Source organism: Perca fluviatilis, chromosome 15 (assembly GCF_010015445.1).
Source record: "Perca fluviatilis chromosome 15, GENO_Pfluv_1.0, whole genome shotgun sequence".
NCBI lineage: Eukaryota > Metazoa > Chordata > Actinopteri > Perciformes > Percidae > Perca > Perca fluviatilis.
The window spans coordinates 5,013,050-5,029,352 of NC_053126.1; the positions used below are offsets into that span (position 1 = coordinate 5,013,050).

At 40.6% G+C, this 16,303-nt stretch overlaps 1 protein-coding gene across 1 annotated transcript; it reads left to right on the plus strand.

Annotated features, from left to right (window-relative positions):
• Positions 1-449: 449 nt before the first annotated feature.
• LOC120575072 (ATP-sensitive inward rectifier potassium channel 12-like) lies at positions 450-14,722 on the plus strand. Its single transcript, XM_039825671.1, is given in 4 exon segments — positions 450-758; positions 9,266-9,394; positions 10,970-12,398; positions 12,401-14,722. Coding segments are annotated over 3 exon segments (1,647 nt in total). The 5' UTR covers positions 450-758; positions 9,266-9,371; the 3' UTR covers positions 12,596-14,722.
• Positions 14,723-16,303: the final 1,581 nt, after the last annotated feature.

The following is a 16,303-nucleotide window of genomic DNA, read 5'->3' on the forward strand; positions in this document are numbered from 1 at the left end:
GTTAAGTTCAGGTTAAAGTGCAATTCAGCACAAAATGAAGCAGGGCTGAAAAACTGCTGCAACGCTGTTCGAAACCTTCAAACCAGCTCTTTTCTTCCCTGTGTTTATGTGTCATTTAACACGTGTTAACAGAGCTGCGGGGCTTTGTTTGCTAGATGTTTGCAGGCCGATTAACTCCCATGTTATTACAGTTTCATGTCTGTTGTTCCTCGAAGAGCGTTAGCCTCGAAATCATGACTCAAACGAGCACTTGTTTGCTTGAATGTGCCCATCAGGCTTTATTCAACACACCTACACATGTTTGGAGTGCACAGACAAAGTGGTATCATCTTCTCTCCCTTTCTCTCTTTGCCTTTCTTTTAATTCCTCTCCTCTCCTCTCCTCCTCCTTCATCCATCCATCCCTCCCTCCCTCCCTCCCTTCTGAACCCACGGTCTGCAGAGGGGAGATTGACACAGCATTTTCAGCCTGGAGCGAATGAGTACGCACAGGAAAGCTCTGCATTGACAGGATTATAGTCAGCGAAAGGAGGCAGTGGAAACAACAGGGATGAAAGAATGAAGAAAGGATGAAGAAGTAACTAAAAGGAGAAACTAAAAGAGAGGAAGAATGAAGAGAGGAGAAGGAATCACAGACCACATACTAACACTAAGGATGTGGGACCTTTGCTCTGGACAGTGAAAGTTAGACTTTGAGAAGTGAAGAACAAGGAACTCCAATTCCAACCAAGTGACAGAAAACGACAACTAACTTGCAGGGTGAGTATCACTGATGTTCAAATAGCATTTCAGTATCAGGAGATGGACACAATAATAACTTGATGGATTAAGTTTTCCGTGTGACAGCCCTAAGGAGAGTTGTAGTTTTACCTTCAGACAGTACGCTCTTTCACAGCTATCACAGCAGAATACACACAGCAGACAGACAAAAGCTCAGGCATCATGGAAACTGCTGTGTCATGTGTGTGATGTAGTGAACAGTCACACTTCTCTGTCATATACTGTAAATCTCTGGTGGGACTCAAAGGCATCACCTGGAAACCTGGATTAAGGTACAGCAGGTATAAAATGTACTTTGAAGCAATGACGTCGTTGGATACCAGTTGATCTACTTCAAACATGGCAAAAAATCTCTTCTTCGTTTTAATTTTTTACTTTGGGACTATTTTGTAGGGTTAGTTTTGTTTTTGTGCATCTTACGTAAAGTCAAAAATGAATGACCTCACAAAAGAGTTAAGGGAAAGAGGGAACATGGATCATATAAATGATCGGCTTGTGGCTTGGATCAATACAAAAATGATTTTTTTCTTATTTTCTTTTTAAGTTTTCATAATGACAACCTTCAATAAAACATTTCATTCGCAAAAAAAGCAAAGCACCTCAAACATAAGTCTATCACAGGGGAACGCGTGATCTTTTTAGTTTGAATAGTGAAGAATTTCATTGTTGAGGGGAACGTTATTGATCTCTCTACGTCAGTCTGACCTAATCTTGTCTTTTTTTCAAACAGCCCTAATGGCCTTTTCAGGACCAGTCCGGAAAACAGCATCGACCACTGTTAAGATAAATAAATAAATACAGAATGAGACACTGAGACATTTCACCCCCAAAACTGACCTGTCATACTTTGAGAAACCAGCAGCTATACTGTGTATCTACCAGGTAATAGGTATGATATGACAGACCAAGTGTAGACATTCAATAGACGACTTAGTGAGCTGCTGCTGCTGCTGCTGATGATGATAAGCTGTAAGTGGGTGGCTTTTTTTTTTTTTTTTTGTCTGTGTGTCCAGTAAACACACATTCAGGGTCACGCTCAGATCATTCAGCTTCGCAGATGGGAATATAGACCAAAATTTCTGATGATTAAAGTAACTGAAGTCTTTCACCTTAAAATAAAATGCAAATAAATGTTAATGTTCACACATTTATAGATGTTTCCTTTTAAAAACTGTCAGTGGATAATTTACAGTTGGACATATTGATCTATCACAGGAACTGGAAATGTAATATGTTTTGCAAAGTTGGAGAAAAAAATCTGAAATGAGGCCAACACGGAGGTTGTCTGGTATGTGATGGTAGCGTGGGAATAATTCTTTGCACTGGCTTCTCTGTGGGTTGGCTCGTGACAAGCAGAGGTGAAAACAGGAGGTATGTGTTACTTAGTTACTTAGTGTTCACAGTTTTCACACTTTATGAGCTAGTTTTACAAAGGAAAAATAAGGCAGAAATGCAGTGAACCTGCTCAGTGGAATGACTGACTCATAACAGTCACCCACAGCCCCAGTATCCTGGAGCAAGAAATGCTTTAGAGAGACAGACTCAACCGGACTATTCCGTTAATAGACTACATTTATGTAAAAAGGTTATTCTGTAGTTTCAAATTATCATCTTGACAATAAGATTTTTGAGAAAAAAATATGTTCAGGTTACATAACTTGCCTTAGCATGCATCATGTAATTCCATAAAAACCTATTAAAAACAGAAAGGCTGATTTCCTCTTTTCAATGACCGGTTATATGACCAGTTTAACATGAGAAATGACTCAGAACAATTTACATAATTGCTCTACTAGATGACATGTCTGTCAGGCTATAACGTTCTGGTAGTCACACACTGGATGTATCATTTCTTTTTGTGGCAGATGTAATAGTGTGTCTCATGAGGGGCGATTACCAAAGGCTTTAGGGCAAGTGGACACTGCATCTTAATCCCCCACCCCGCCTGCTTGTCTTTGTCTTTCTCCCTGTGCCTCTTTTAGGATTAACAGTCATGAAATCTCCAGGAAGCAGTGACTCCACCTTTCTTATTTCAGTGCCACAGATTATGACCGACTATTAATCTGGGAAATTATGAGATTATGGAGGAGTTAGTCATGCAGAGATACAGTGGCGTGGCACAAAATTCTGGGGCCTGTAGAAAGTCATTCTCTATGGGCCCCTCCCCACGTCCACAGCTATTCATTCTAGCATCTTTTTGGGCCCTCCTCACATAAGGCCCCTGGGTACTCAGCCCCCACCCCCCCTCACCCCCCAGTACTAGGTTTCTGTTAAAAGAGTACGTTTTTCCTCACCACTGTCACACCAAATGCATCATGCTCTTGGGGCATTCTCATGAACGGGTTTGTATGATATCGTACAAAAAGTAATGCACACTAAAACGTATGATATCATTCCTAGGAGACCGCCGGCTGGTCGCAATTTTGTTGTTGTTGTAGGGTGGTAGGGGAAGACTCATCCCTGATTGGCTCGCCCTGACATTCTTACTAGAGGATATGGATACCCGACCCGACGGGCCGGGTTCGGACAGATATTTAGAGAATGATGTTCAGGTTTGGGTCGGGCTCGGTCAAATCAGCGCGATAAGGCATTGAACATTTAAAATTTTAAACAGCTTATTATGTACAGTACAGGACAAAAGTTTGGACACACCTTCTCATTCAATGTGTTTCTTTATTTATTTTCATGACTATTTACATTGTAGATTCTCACTGAAGGCATCAAAACTATGAATGAACACATATGGAATTATGTACTTAACAAAAAGGTGTGAAATAACTGAAAACATGTCTTATATTTTAGATTCTTCAAAGTAGCCACCCCTTTGCTTTTTTATTAATAAGGAAAAAATTCCCACTAATGAACCCTGACAAAGCACACCTGTGAAGGTAAAACCATTTCAGGTGACTACCTCATGAAGCTCATTGAGAGAACACCAAGGGTTTGCAGAGTTATCAAAAAAAGCAAAGGGTGGCTACTTTGAGGAATCTAAAATATAAGACATGTTTTCAGTTATTTCACACTTTTTTGTTAAGTACATAATTCCATATGTGTTCATTCATAGTTTTGATGCCTTCAGTGAGAATTTACAATGTAAATAGTCATGAAAATAAAGAAACACATTGAATGAGAAGGTGTGTCCAAACTTTTGGCCTGTACTGTAGGTGCGCGCCTGTGTTAACGTGCGCTTGTTGCCCCGTGTGCGCTGATACGCTCATCTGTTCACATTTCCGAATGCCTTCCTACTGTTGCTTAATAAAAGATCTCCACACAAACAAACGTATATGTGTCATTAGTAGGCCTATGAGGAAAAAAATGAGATTTTAACTGTGTCGGGATCGTACGGAAGCGTATTGCATTCACCATAGAAAAGAAAAATGTAGACACCTTATCTCGTAATTATGAGATATTTTCTTGTAATTACGAGATAAGGTGTCTACATTTTTTTTTTCTACGGTGAATGCAATACGCTTCCGTAGGATCGGGTCGGGCTCGGACATAAATATCTTAATGCCTGTCGGGCTCGGACAGAATAATACGGCCCAATACGCTCTCTAAATCTTACCCTAACCATAACCAATCCCACTCCTCTTGCCTAAACCTAACCAAGCCAACCAGAGCAGGCAACGAGTACTAGCCATTCAGGGATGAGTTCCCTAATGAATATTCATGAGTCTTCCCCTACCATCCTGCAAAAAAACATTTCACCGGCTGGTCACGTGACATCGGCTACGGAGCTCCGTGGACGTACCTATGGTTCATGAGAACAGGCCGCTTGGGGGGGGGGGAATTGTTGGGTCTCTGTAAATAACTTTGAGTATGGTCGAGATCTGTAAAGTGTCCTGTTATGATTTGACGCTGCAAATAAAATTGAACTGAATTGAATTTATAGTCAATAACAGGAAAGAAAATGTCTTCCTCTATATTATTTTCTACTTTTCTTTACATCCCCAGCCCAAAACACTAACATCTGGATTACCAACCAAAAATGAAACATTACAGAAATGTAAATGGTGTTGAAATAAGTGATTTCTTAAATGTGTCCTCTTGCTCTCAGTGGAGTGCTCTTGGGCAAATTATTAGGAAGATATGTAGCCTCAATCAAAACCAAAAAGGTTTTTAAAAATGCTTTTTGACCCAAGTCTAGACCACAGATTTCTCTCTTCCTCGTTGACGTTGTCACTCAGTAATATGGTTCAGAAAAGTATCCACTAAGAGTAACCTCTTGCACCTAATTTAGAATGTACTTAAAATCAAATGTAGACGTTGCATTGCTGCCCCCTAACACTCTGAGCCTCGTCCCATCTCTCCCTCACTCTCTGACTCATGTTATAAGAGCACTTAATACTGTATACTCGCCCCCCCCTTCACCACCGTGTCTCTGGTGACTCTCTCCACTCCGCTCCGTCCCCCAAATGCCACAGGAGACGTGTTTCTATGGAAACTGCCTTCAGTGAAAGTACCCAGTTTTACCTGGTGACATTAACTGGTTTGTTTTGTGTGTGTGTGTGATCTCTGCTGCAACACATCAGTACCTGCGCTCGGCCTCTCTCGGCCTCCTGTTCATTACAGCTTTAAAAGGCTTTGCACCAAAAGGGAGAGACGCCATTGATGATGGATTGTTGGTTGCATCTTCTTTTTATAGCTACAGCTCAGAGGTGGTGGTGGGGGGTGGGGGTGGGGGGACTTATTTCACAGCTGCTGTTGTTGGGAACACCTATTTGGAGACAGACCATACACAACACACGAAAATAAAATCCTCACATACAGTATAGATAGAGATATGTACAGTATGTGTGAGTGTCATCACAAAGAAACAGCGATTTATCCTCTGCTCCTGATTATGTTCAGTGATTTTAAATTGAGTGCATTAGTTTCTTTAAAATGCATTTATTAAAAGGTCCCATGGCATGGAAATGTCACTTTATGAGGTTTTTTAACATTAATATGAGTTCCCCCAGCCTGCCTATGGTCCCCCAGTGGCTAGAAATGGTGATAGGTGTAAACCGAGCCCTGGGTATCCTGCTCTGCCTTTGAGAAAATGAAAGCTCAGATGGGCCAATCAGGAATCTTCTCCTTATGAGGTCATAAGGAGCAAGGTTACCTCCCCTTTCTCTGATTTGCCCGCCCAGAGAATTTGGCCCACCCATGAGAAAGAGAGAGACATCATGGCTTTCAAACGAGCAAAGTGGCAGTTGGTCAAGGCCACACCCCCACCCTCCACCTTGCCCCCCCTCTCTCCTCCTCAGTAGCATTTAAAGCTACAGACACAGAAATGGCACATCCTAAGGAAAACTCATTGTGGGACTGGCTTTAGTGGCTGTAATTCTGCACCAAGGCTGAATTTCGGGAAAGAGACTTCAGATACAGTATTAGGGGACCACTAAGGTCTATATAAAAGAGACTTCAGATACAGTATTAGGGGACCACTAAGGTCTATATAAAAGAGACTTCAGATACAGTATTAGGGGACCACTAAGGTCTATATAAAAGAGACTTCAGATACAGTATTAGGGGACCACTAAGGCCTATATAAAAGAGACTTCAGATACAGTATTAGGGGACCACTAAGGTCTATATAAAAGAGAATTCAGATACAGTATTAGGGGACCACTAAGACCTATATAAAAGCATCCAAAAAGCAGCATGTCATGGGACCTTTAAATACAGAAATGTAAAAAAAAACAGCTACTACTTCAGCCTTCAGCTTGGATTTACTGACTGCTTTGTATCACAGAAGGTATTATGATGGAAAGATTATGTGACAGGATTTTTTTCTTTGTGTTTCTGGACAGTTTTATGTAATAAGAAAAAAAAAACTTTAAGCTGTACTCATGTCATTTAAGACTCAAAATCGTTGAGAAAAGTTGTTGAGTTTCTACTTTGTCAACTTTGAAAAAGCTGTTTTTTTTTCTAGGTTTTTAGGCCAATAAGGTTTCATTTATTTTCCAAACTATCCCAAATTTTAAACCACAAAAACAAACCTGACCTAAATCTGGTTTAAATGTTTTCCATTAAAAGAAAAGTAAGACCATGTTGTAGATAAGTTCAATTAAAGGTGGCTTTTAGCTCCAGTGAACCTTTTCGACAGCCAGCAATTTTGCTGAAATCTGGGAACGTTTACTTTGTATGTTTTAATGTGATGGCTGAGTTGCTGTTACAACAATTATATAAAGATTACAAGTAAACAAAACATGGATTTCATCTAAAATGTTCTTTGAATAGCAAAGGCATTTACATATAGAAACTCACATGATTAAAATGATCACAACTCTGTCGGTGCTCAACAATTCTCCAACTTAATGTTAACACCACACATATTGTTCCAAACACTACAATTTTAAGCCAAATTGATTAACACAGGGTGCACATATAGCCCTATTGTCTTCTTTCTTTTGTAACCTGAACGTATTTATCTTGGAAATTGTGTATTTTTATTTGTAGTTTATTTAAATAGGGACAGATACAAAAAAAAACATAGATTATTACATAAATAACAATCCGATGCCTGTATCACAGTGTTCATAGCCATGGCTAATTCGCAACACCGGTCTCTAGGAGGGCTTTTAACAGTTCAAATAATAAAAGGAGTCACATTTTTACAGTGAATACAATAAAATATCCAAAAAAACAGTTAACAGCAATAAAAATAAGTGTAGTAAAAAAACACATTAACTTGGACTCACACAGATGATCACACTGCTGCTGCTGCTGTATTAACCATGCTTTTGCTAGTTTTTTAAAGGTGGACAATTTAGTTAGAGTCTTTATATTTGTAGGAAGCCAGTTCCACAGTTTGGCTCCTTTCACTCCTTTCACAGAGGTTTGGATCGTCTCATCCGAACCCCAACTTCTGACTTATGTGCAAGACCTAAACTGCTGAAGTGGAGCTGCTCAGGTTGAGCGGCTCCCATGTGAACATCTAAATGAGTTTCAATGTGATGCTGAATTAAATTCTGTATCTTTAAACACTATGTTTTGTGAGGTATAGAGACAGAAACAAAACTGTCAACAAGCAGTTAATTATTAATTATGCTTAATTATTTGAGGCATTTTTTAGGCCTTTAATGACAGGACAGCTTAAGACAGCAAAGGGGAAAGAGAGGGAGAATGACATGCAGCAGGTTCGGAGCCGAACCCATTGCTGTTGCTGTAAGGACTGAGCCTTGGTACGCTCAACCAGGTGAGCTACCCAGGCGCCCCATGCTTAATATTTGGTTTTAAGCTTAATAGACTGATTTACAACATGTTGCTTAAAGGCGCAGTAAACGATTCACCACAAACATTGTTGATATTTGAACTCAACTGCCAAACAAATACAACCCTCCCTTCAGAAGCTCCGCCCCCCCAGATTCACGGACAGAAAGCTACTGGTCGGCCGGGCACATTCATATGCTGCCTCCCCCCTCCCCCCCTACCATCAACTGTCGCCGCCTGTTGCCGATTGGCTGGAACAGTGTTTTGTGGCTCGTGCACGCCTTTCTGTTTGTTTTCCATTTACACAGCCAGGGCTGTGTATTCACACCTTTTTTTCAGCGCATAGAGAAAATAGAGAGCTAGGTGGTCATGAGGAGATATATGCTGAATTTGAAAAAAGTGTATTGGATTAACATAATTTACTATTCCTTTAACTATGTAACCAAAGTAAACACATAATATATAATTACACATAAACCATTACAACTCTGTTCTTAAGAGCAGGGCCACAGAAACTGTTCCTTAAGACATTCTGCAGAATCAAATCAAGATTAGGTGTCAATCCACATCTTAAAGGCACACAATGCAAGATTTGTACCTTAATATAAAAACAGCTTTGAAATCATTTCAATGGTAAACAAACTCGTATGAGGGCGAATCATCCCGGGGGGGGACGCCGCTGGCAAATCCAGCAATGCAGGTTTGAGAGGTGGCGCCCCGCCAAATCTCGCGAGAATCACGACTTGCCATACGGCACAACGTCACATACATCAACAACATATAAGAAGCAGCCTCTACGGAAGACACTAGCACGTGAATCATGGCAGAGTCGACAAAGAAAACGAAGAAAGCGCGGTCGGAAGAGTCAAGGAAAAGAAAACGAGAAACTGACCGCGTGAGGAACCGGACAAGAGTCCCACTCGGTCAGGCTTGCACTCGTTGGCGAGAGCTGAAAAGCAGCAAAGGTAACGTTAAATACAATGCCTACAGCGACTCTAGTGGTCGCTGTTTGACAAAAATGGAAACTGCATTGTATGCCTTTAAGCTCTCTAAAACAATACACAAAAACCAGAGTAAAAACACAGGCCCAAACATATGAAGAGATGACAATGGGTTTTAAAAAAAAGTTAAAGGTTGCCTCCCCTCAATCAACAGCTCTCTGTACTTTTTTGAGATAACCCCACGTTTGAGCAAGTGACACGCAGCGTGTGCACTTGCTGTAATCTGATAATTGTGATTTTACATGAACTGATACAGGCAGATTCTGTTACTCCCTGTCTCTCCTGCAGTGGTCTTCTTAGCGGCCCAAGCATCTCCATGGCGGAGACCTGATCTTTGGGAGCAGGACAGAGTCTGGCCTCCCATCCAGGCCCCATACCCGAAATCCTTGGCGTCATGGGAACAAGTAGGTCCAACAGGTGAGGGATTCAATCCACAGCTGTCTATCTAATAGGACTAATTGTACTATTAATTCTTCATTTTATTTAGTGGTCTTTGAAATTCAGCATTTCTCTGTTACTAGTCCTTTGCCACCTAGATCATTTTGTATTCCTGAAGTCAGTGTAACATCTGATTGAGTCCCAAATGACAAAGAAATGAGAAATAAAGGTGTCAAAGGGCTTATTCACAGCATGATTTTGCCATCCTGACTGTATCTTATGTTTATATCTTATGTTAATATTACTACAAACTGATTCATATGACTTATCCTGGAAAATGCTTTTGTTTTAAACAATGGTTCTAGTTGGACTTCTAATGTCTTTAATTTATTTTGTTCTATCTATCTATTAATCCATTTCATTTGTGTGGGGGTTACCGTGTCAAAGGGCATCACAACAGCCTTTTGATGACTCTGCTTTGCTTAACAATGTTTTTTTCATTGCTTACAGAAACATTTTATCCTTTTGTAACGTTGTCTTGTCCTGAAGTCTTAATATGCCCGGTAAAAATGGGTTTGCAGATTTGGTGAGCTTGTCGGGGTGAGTCAGGCCCGGCTCAGGGATATTTACAGCAAGCTCATCCTTAGAAAGGCCAAGGCCGTCCTACACTGTCCTGATAAAGTAACACAAAAACTCACTCCAAACAATGGACTAACAGGTTGATTTGTTGTTAAAAGGAGCAACGTTTCCCCGTCAAAAATCAGATCTCTCATTATCAGTGTTAACAATTATGTATATATATATATTATGTATATATAATTAGTAACATAAATGTCGGTCCTTCTCAAAAAGGGTTGTCTGACAGACACTGACTCAGATCAGATAATCCTGTAAGGTGTGATGACAGCAATCCTTCTCACATTGCTAAACTGAACTCACCTTCCCAGCTGGTAATCCTCCATGTAAAGGAGAGAGACTGGTTACTGTATGTTAGTCAATACACTCAGGTGACCGGGAGTTTGGTCAATTTGAGTAGATTGTTTGGGAGTTAAATATATGGAAATATAATTCCAAGGCTTCCTAATTCTAATTCTATGGTTTAAACTGTTTTGTTTTAGACACACACAACACACAAAGTTCTGTTATTTATTTTATTTTATTTTTTAACATACATTTGAATATTTTTCATAACAAAACGTATTTTGATCAAACTTGGCTGGATGGGCCAGTGAGTAAAGTGGGCGGCCATTGCCGCCCTGGCCCATTACTGACTACGCGCCTGCAATATAGTCAATAGCGACCCCAATTTTTTTATTCACTCGACCTAGAGTTAAAAAATGACAGCCCGCAATACTTCGCTGTACAATTGGTACCCAAGGATCAATACGATTCGATAACTGGCTCTATAAACTGTCTTCCTGCTCTTTGTTTCTTCTGTTCATATTGTGCACACTACAGTTCGCATGCTACGGATTGTTTTAGCAGTTTTAACACCAATCTGTTTTCTGTGAATGTGTTTACACACTTTACATAACCACATCCATATGTAAATGTATTTGTTTTAATCTAATGTTGCCAACGTTTTGAATCTCTCCCTCTCTGTTGGCCTGACAGGTATGACATTGTGTCAGGTGTTTTACCAGAAGAGGAACGCCAGAAGATCTCTAGCTTAGTACTCCCTAACGGCCACAATTCCCCCAACTTCCGACTGCCCTCGGCCTGCGACGCAGAGACGGAAGACAGCAGGAGGAGCTCGGGAGCCTCTGCTGCCGTGCCCAACGCGAGGGGACAAAGAATGATGAACAACTACAACGGCAAGATTCTGACAAGGAGCTCCAACCAAATACGGAGCCGCTTTGTAAAGAAAAATGGACAATGTAACGTTGTGTTCACCAACATGGAGGAAAAAAGGCAGCGCTACCTCGCTGACATCTTCACCACCTGCGTGGACACCCGCTGGAGATACCTGCTGCTTCTATTCTGCGCCAGCTTCCTGGTCTCGTGGCTTTTCTTTGGCATTATCTTTTACAGTGTCTCCCTGGTACATGGGGACTTTGAGGAGCAACCGACGGTGAAGGCTGATGGGCTGGCGGTGGCGGGGCTGCATGGACCCACCTCTGGACACACGTCTGGAGAGCAGACACAAAGACTGCCCTGCATACTTCATGTCCGTGGCTTCGTTGGGGCGCTCCTGTTCTCCATGGAGACCCAGACCACCATTGGTTATGGCTGGCGCTGCGTTACCGAGGAGTGCCCTGTCACTGTGATAACAGTGGTCATCCAGTCCATCGTGGGCTGCATCATTGACTCGTTCATGATCGGCACCATCATGGCCAAGATGGCCCGGCCAAAGAAGAGGAATCAGACCCTGTTGTTCTCTAAAAATGCTGTCATCGCCCTGCGCGATGGCAAGCTGTGCCTCATGTGGAGGGTGGGCAACCTGCGGAAGAGCCACATCGTGGAGGCTCATGTCCGTGCACAGCTCATACGTTCGTATGTCACAGCTGAGGGGGAGTTCATCCCCTTGGAGCAGATGGACCTCAATGTGGGCTACGATGAGGGCACAGATAGGCTGTTTCTAGTATCCCCGCTCGTTATAATCCATGAGATAGATAAAGATAGTCCCTTGTATACTTTAAGCAGAGCTGATCTGGAGACGGATGACTTTGAGATTGTCGTGATCTTGGAGGGGATGGTGGAGGCCACGGCCATGACCACCCAGTTCCGTAGCTCCTACCTTGCCAGAGAGGTCTTCTGGGGTTACAGGTTCGAGCCTGTGATCTATGAGGACCGGGACTGCTACAAGGTAGACTACTCTCGCTTCCATAAGATCTGTGAGGTGCCGTCGATGCCCCTCCTCAGCGCCAAAGAGCTTGACGAGGCCGCGAGCCGGGCCTCTTCTGCTGCTTCTGCCGCTTCTCCGGTCTCTGCATGTAGATCCACACAAGACTTGATTCCCAGGTCGCTGAGCGCCTTTTGTTACGAGAACGAGTTGGCGTTGAGCTGTGGGGAGGACGAGGATGACATCTTCGACTCCCAGATTGGGGGAAGGAGAGGGCAGAGGAGAGGAGGACTTCTGTAGATTTCCCAAATATGTTCCAGGACGATGCGACTATGACATCAGGCAGTCACAGCGTCATGTGTGTTCTAGACATGGACAATAACCAGATGGAGTTTGACATCTTACAGACTGCCATCCCTCTTGATCCAGTGACCTATAAGAATGAGCAAGAGACCTAAAGATTTTTTTTTTTTTTTTTTACCAAACCCAAATCCTTTCAACCCGAAGAGGGATTGCCTGGTGATGTGTTCAATTTTGGATTGCATGTACAGAAATGTAACCCCCTTTTGCCTTGCCAGTGATGTTTTTACGTATAATTGTTTTTTGTCTTCTTCTCATTGAGATTAGAAATTACGAAACAGATTACACATTCCTAAATAACTTGGCACACCGAGTACGCTCCGACTGATTCTACTGAGGACACAGAACCTCTGACAACGCGCTGACGGGACTTATTAGGATTTCATAACCAAAGGAATGCACATGTTTCAAAATGAACGTACATGTTGCATAGTTAAAAAATTTACTTTATTTTATTATTTCACTTGTTCTGTGAATGTAAACAAGATATTTTATGAAAATAATCACAGTTTTTATGTAATTGTCTTCCTTTTTCGAAGATAACCAAGCTAAATTTTTAAGATGCACTGTTTTATCAAAAAGTGGTCAATTTGTGCTTGATAATCTCCATGTTGTTCATGGGTTTCAATGGGCATTATATCTGCAATACTTCCCTGCTAATTCAGCTATTTGCATATTTGTGAAACTGCCTGTTTTGTTAAATCCTTTCCTGTAAATCTAGAAAAAAACATATTTATGTAAATTATAAGTTAGTTATAAACTACTGTTGTGGTTTTTGCTGTGCAGTACTCCCAGGAGCATCCCAAGTGCAATCACGAAGTGTATAGCAGAACAAGTATTATTTCTGAATTTGATTAAGACTCCTAAGCACAATAACTTCTAAAAAATGTCTTGATTTATTGTGATTTAGGAAAACAGCACTGCATTTTAAATCTTATGTTAAAAACATATTTTTTTTCTGAAAACAAATCTGAGTTTAAAGAGGATCTAATGAAAACTGAACAGAATTTAACTTAGGAGTAAACAAGACTTTTATTACTGTAGATCAACCTGGGGTACATGTACAGTTTTCAGGGGGTACATGGAAATATTTTAGAGTAGCTCTGCTCAACTAATAAAAAATAACAAAAAAAATATGAAATTAGGATTTGATTGGAAGAATATATCCATATATTACCATGAAGTCGACTGTAACACCTGAACACCATGTTGCAGTTATATAAGTATGTAAAAGTAAGAGAATAAGCACGTTTTAAACAGGTAGCTAAAAGTAATGAATAATAAAGAACTAGTTAAAAGTAATGAATAATAAAGAACTAGCTAAAAGTAATGAATAATAAAGAACTAGTTAAAAGTAATGAATAATAAAGAACTAGTTAAAAGTAATGACTAAACAGTTCGAATGGTAAGCAAAGTGATACAGCAACGGTTAAAATAGCTCAAATTGAAATAGTTAGCTAAAGGTAATGGATCACTATAAGAAGTAGTAGCCTAGAAGGCTTGTAGTAGTGTGATTACTGACCAAACCAACCTTAATGCTGACAGTTTAATTCTATGAAATAATGAACAATATCCACTTTTATATAATGAGTAGTGTTAAACATTTGGAACACATTGTGAATTGTAGACGGGGTATGCAAGTTCATCTGACAGGGCTGTGGGGGGGGGGACCCTGCACGAAAAAGGTTTGGAACCACCGCTGTAGATTATAGGTAGGCTATTTAAAAAAAGTCTAACTAATATTACTCTATTAGTGTTATTAATATAAAGCAAAGTAGACCTTTTGTTTACTTTATGGATTTTTTCCTTGGTTTGTTTCTTGCGGAGGCTGCAGCCGGTGATAGCAGAAACTATATTGGTGGCTTTGATTCATGTTTGTGCTGTTGTTGCTCGCCAAAGGTTCTGGAGTAGGAAAGTAAAACACAGAGCGCCTCTGATTTATCATTTGGAAACTGGGGCGCATGCAGCCTAAGTTAGTCTTGGATAGAAAGGCGTGAAGCCACTGTAAAACACAACAGGAAACAAAGAGATGAAGGCTGAGGAGTACAGGCCAGGGTCTGGAAATGTGCAATAAGTCACTGGGACGGTAGAGATAAAGTCAAGTGTAACTGCATGGCAGGTTAATAGCAGTGAAGTAAGTTGTTAAAATGATTGTAAAATCCTTTTTTCCTATACAAGAAGACCCACATGATACCTGCAAATTAAACTTAATTTAATCAAATGTGGAAATTCTCTCCATTGTGGTACTTAAACCTACATTGTGTAATTTCTTGAGTTGATTCTTAGCAAAAACCCCTTTGTTCTTTAACAAATATGTGCTCGTTCATGTGTAATTACTTCCACCAACTAGTCAAAGTATTCTAGTAAGCGTAGAATCTGACATTCAGAATCATTCAGAGTACATAGGAGCGACTCGCTGGAATGACAGCAGCCATGTAGCGCCTCCATCTTTAAAATCCATTAGCCAAAGAGGGACATACCTCCGCATTTCGCCCTGGACCAAAGTTAATATTGCAGTGGCTAGAACAGCTGCGTGTAAACATGGAGATACTAAGAGCTAATTTCGGGTTCGGCCACCGTAGGAAGAAGGGCTAGAAAGTAATATTCAGTTGGTTGTGATATACAATTTCACCGCTAGATGGGAGAAATTCTTACACAATGTAGCTTTAAAGTGAACTGAAACCAACAAATGTTTCATGTTGCTGGCCAGTATGTTGCCAACTGCATTTCTTATCATCTAATTTTAGGTTATTCATAATGCAATAACTATGAAATTGCTTGAGATCAACCCATGTATACTCAAAGGATCTTTCTGCATTGTTGGTTTGAGTGCAGGAAAACACTAAACTGCAAATGCCATTTTGTGTAACAGACATACTTTGTTTCTTTTGCCTGCTGCTTTGTATAAATCTAATGAGAAACATGTACTAACCAAACTATTGTCCTAATTGAAATAAGCTGAGAAGAATGTCAAGAACAAAGCACTTTATTCCTCCTTGTATATTTTTGGATGTTTCAAATAAATATTTATATAATTCTGGTTCTTGCTCCTTTTGGAGTCCTGGTAAAGGATGCATCTCTTTTCTAATGCAGCTATGAAACTGCAGACCCAGTAGATGCCTCTGCAGCCATTTCTATCATCAGAGAGCTTTAGCACAAAACTGAACCGTATGTTCCCTCTAGTGGTGAACCGTAGGTGCAGCAGAGAAGTTCAACCCTGGATCATGAAGAACTCAAGAATGTTTCGAGAAAAAGACATTAAGATGATAATGAATACCCTCTGGAACAAAAGTCTAATTAGTTTTGACCTCCGATGGTTGTGTGTGTTAGTAGCACAGCTAAAAAAAAACATTGGGAATTTCCTGGAAAGGTTTGGCAGTGTGAGGAGGAAGTGCATTGAAGTGGCAGTGGCATCTCAGAAAAGACAACATAAGGGTGCTCTACTGAATTCTCCAAAAATACTGCATATATCTGACGATGCACTGATCTGATATGTCATTTTTAAAGTGGCTCAAATCTGAAAATAATGTCTCATTTACTTCTGGTCAAGTCGTGGAAAAGTGCCATCTCTTGATTTTAAACTATTGGTAATAATGCAGATTTTTATCTTTTTGTGAACTTTTTGTGACTGATTTCATTTAAAGGTCCAATGTGTAGCAGTTTCTCCCGTCTAGCGTTGAGATCATATATCGCAATCAACTCTCTCGCGCCACGCAGTTCAAAGTAGGTATTACAGCTACGGTAGCCTTCACGCTTTTTTTCTGATGATGCCGGTCTCTTGCTCTTTTCAATCTCCTTTTTCTTTT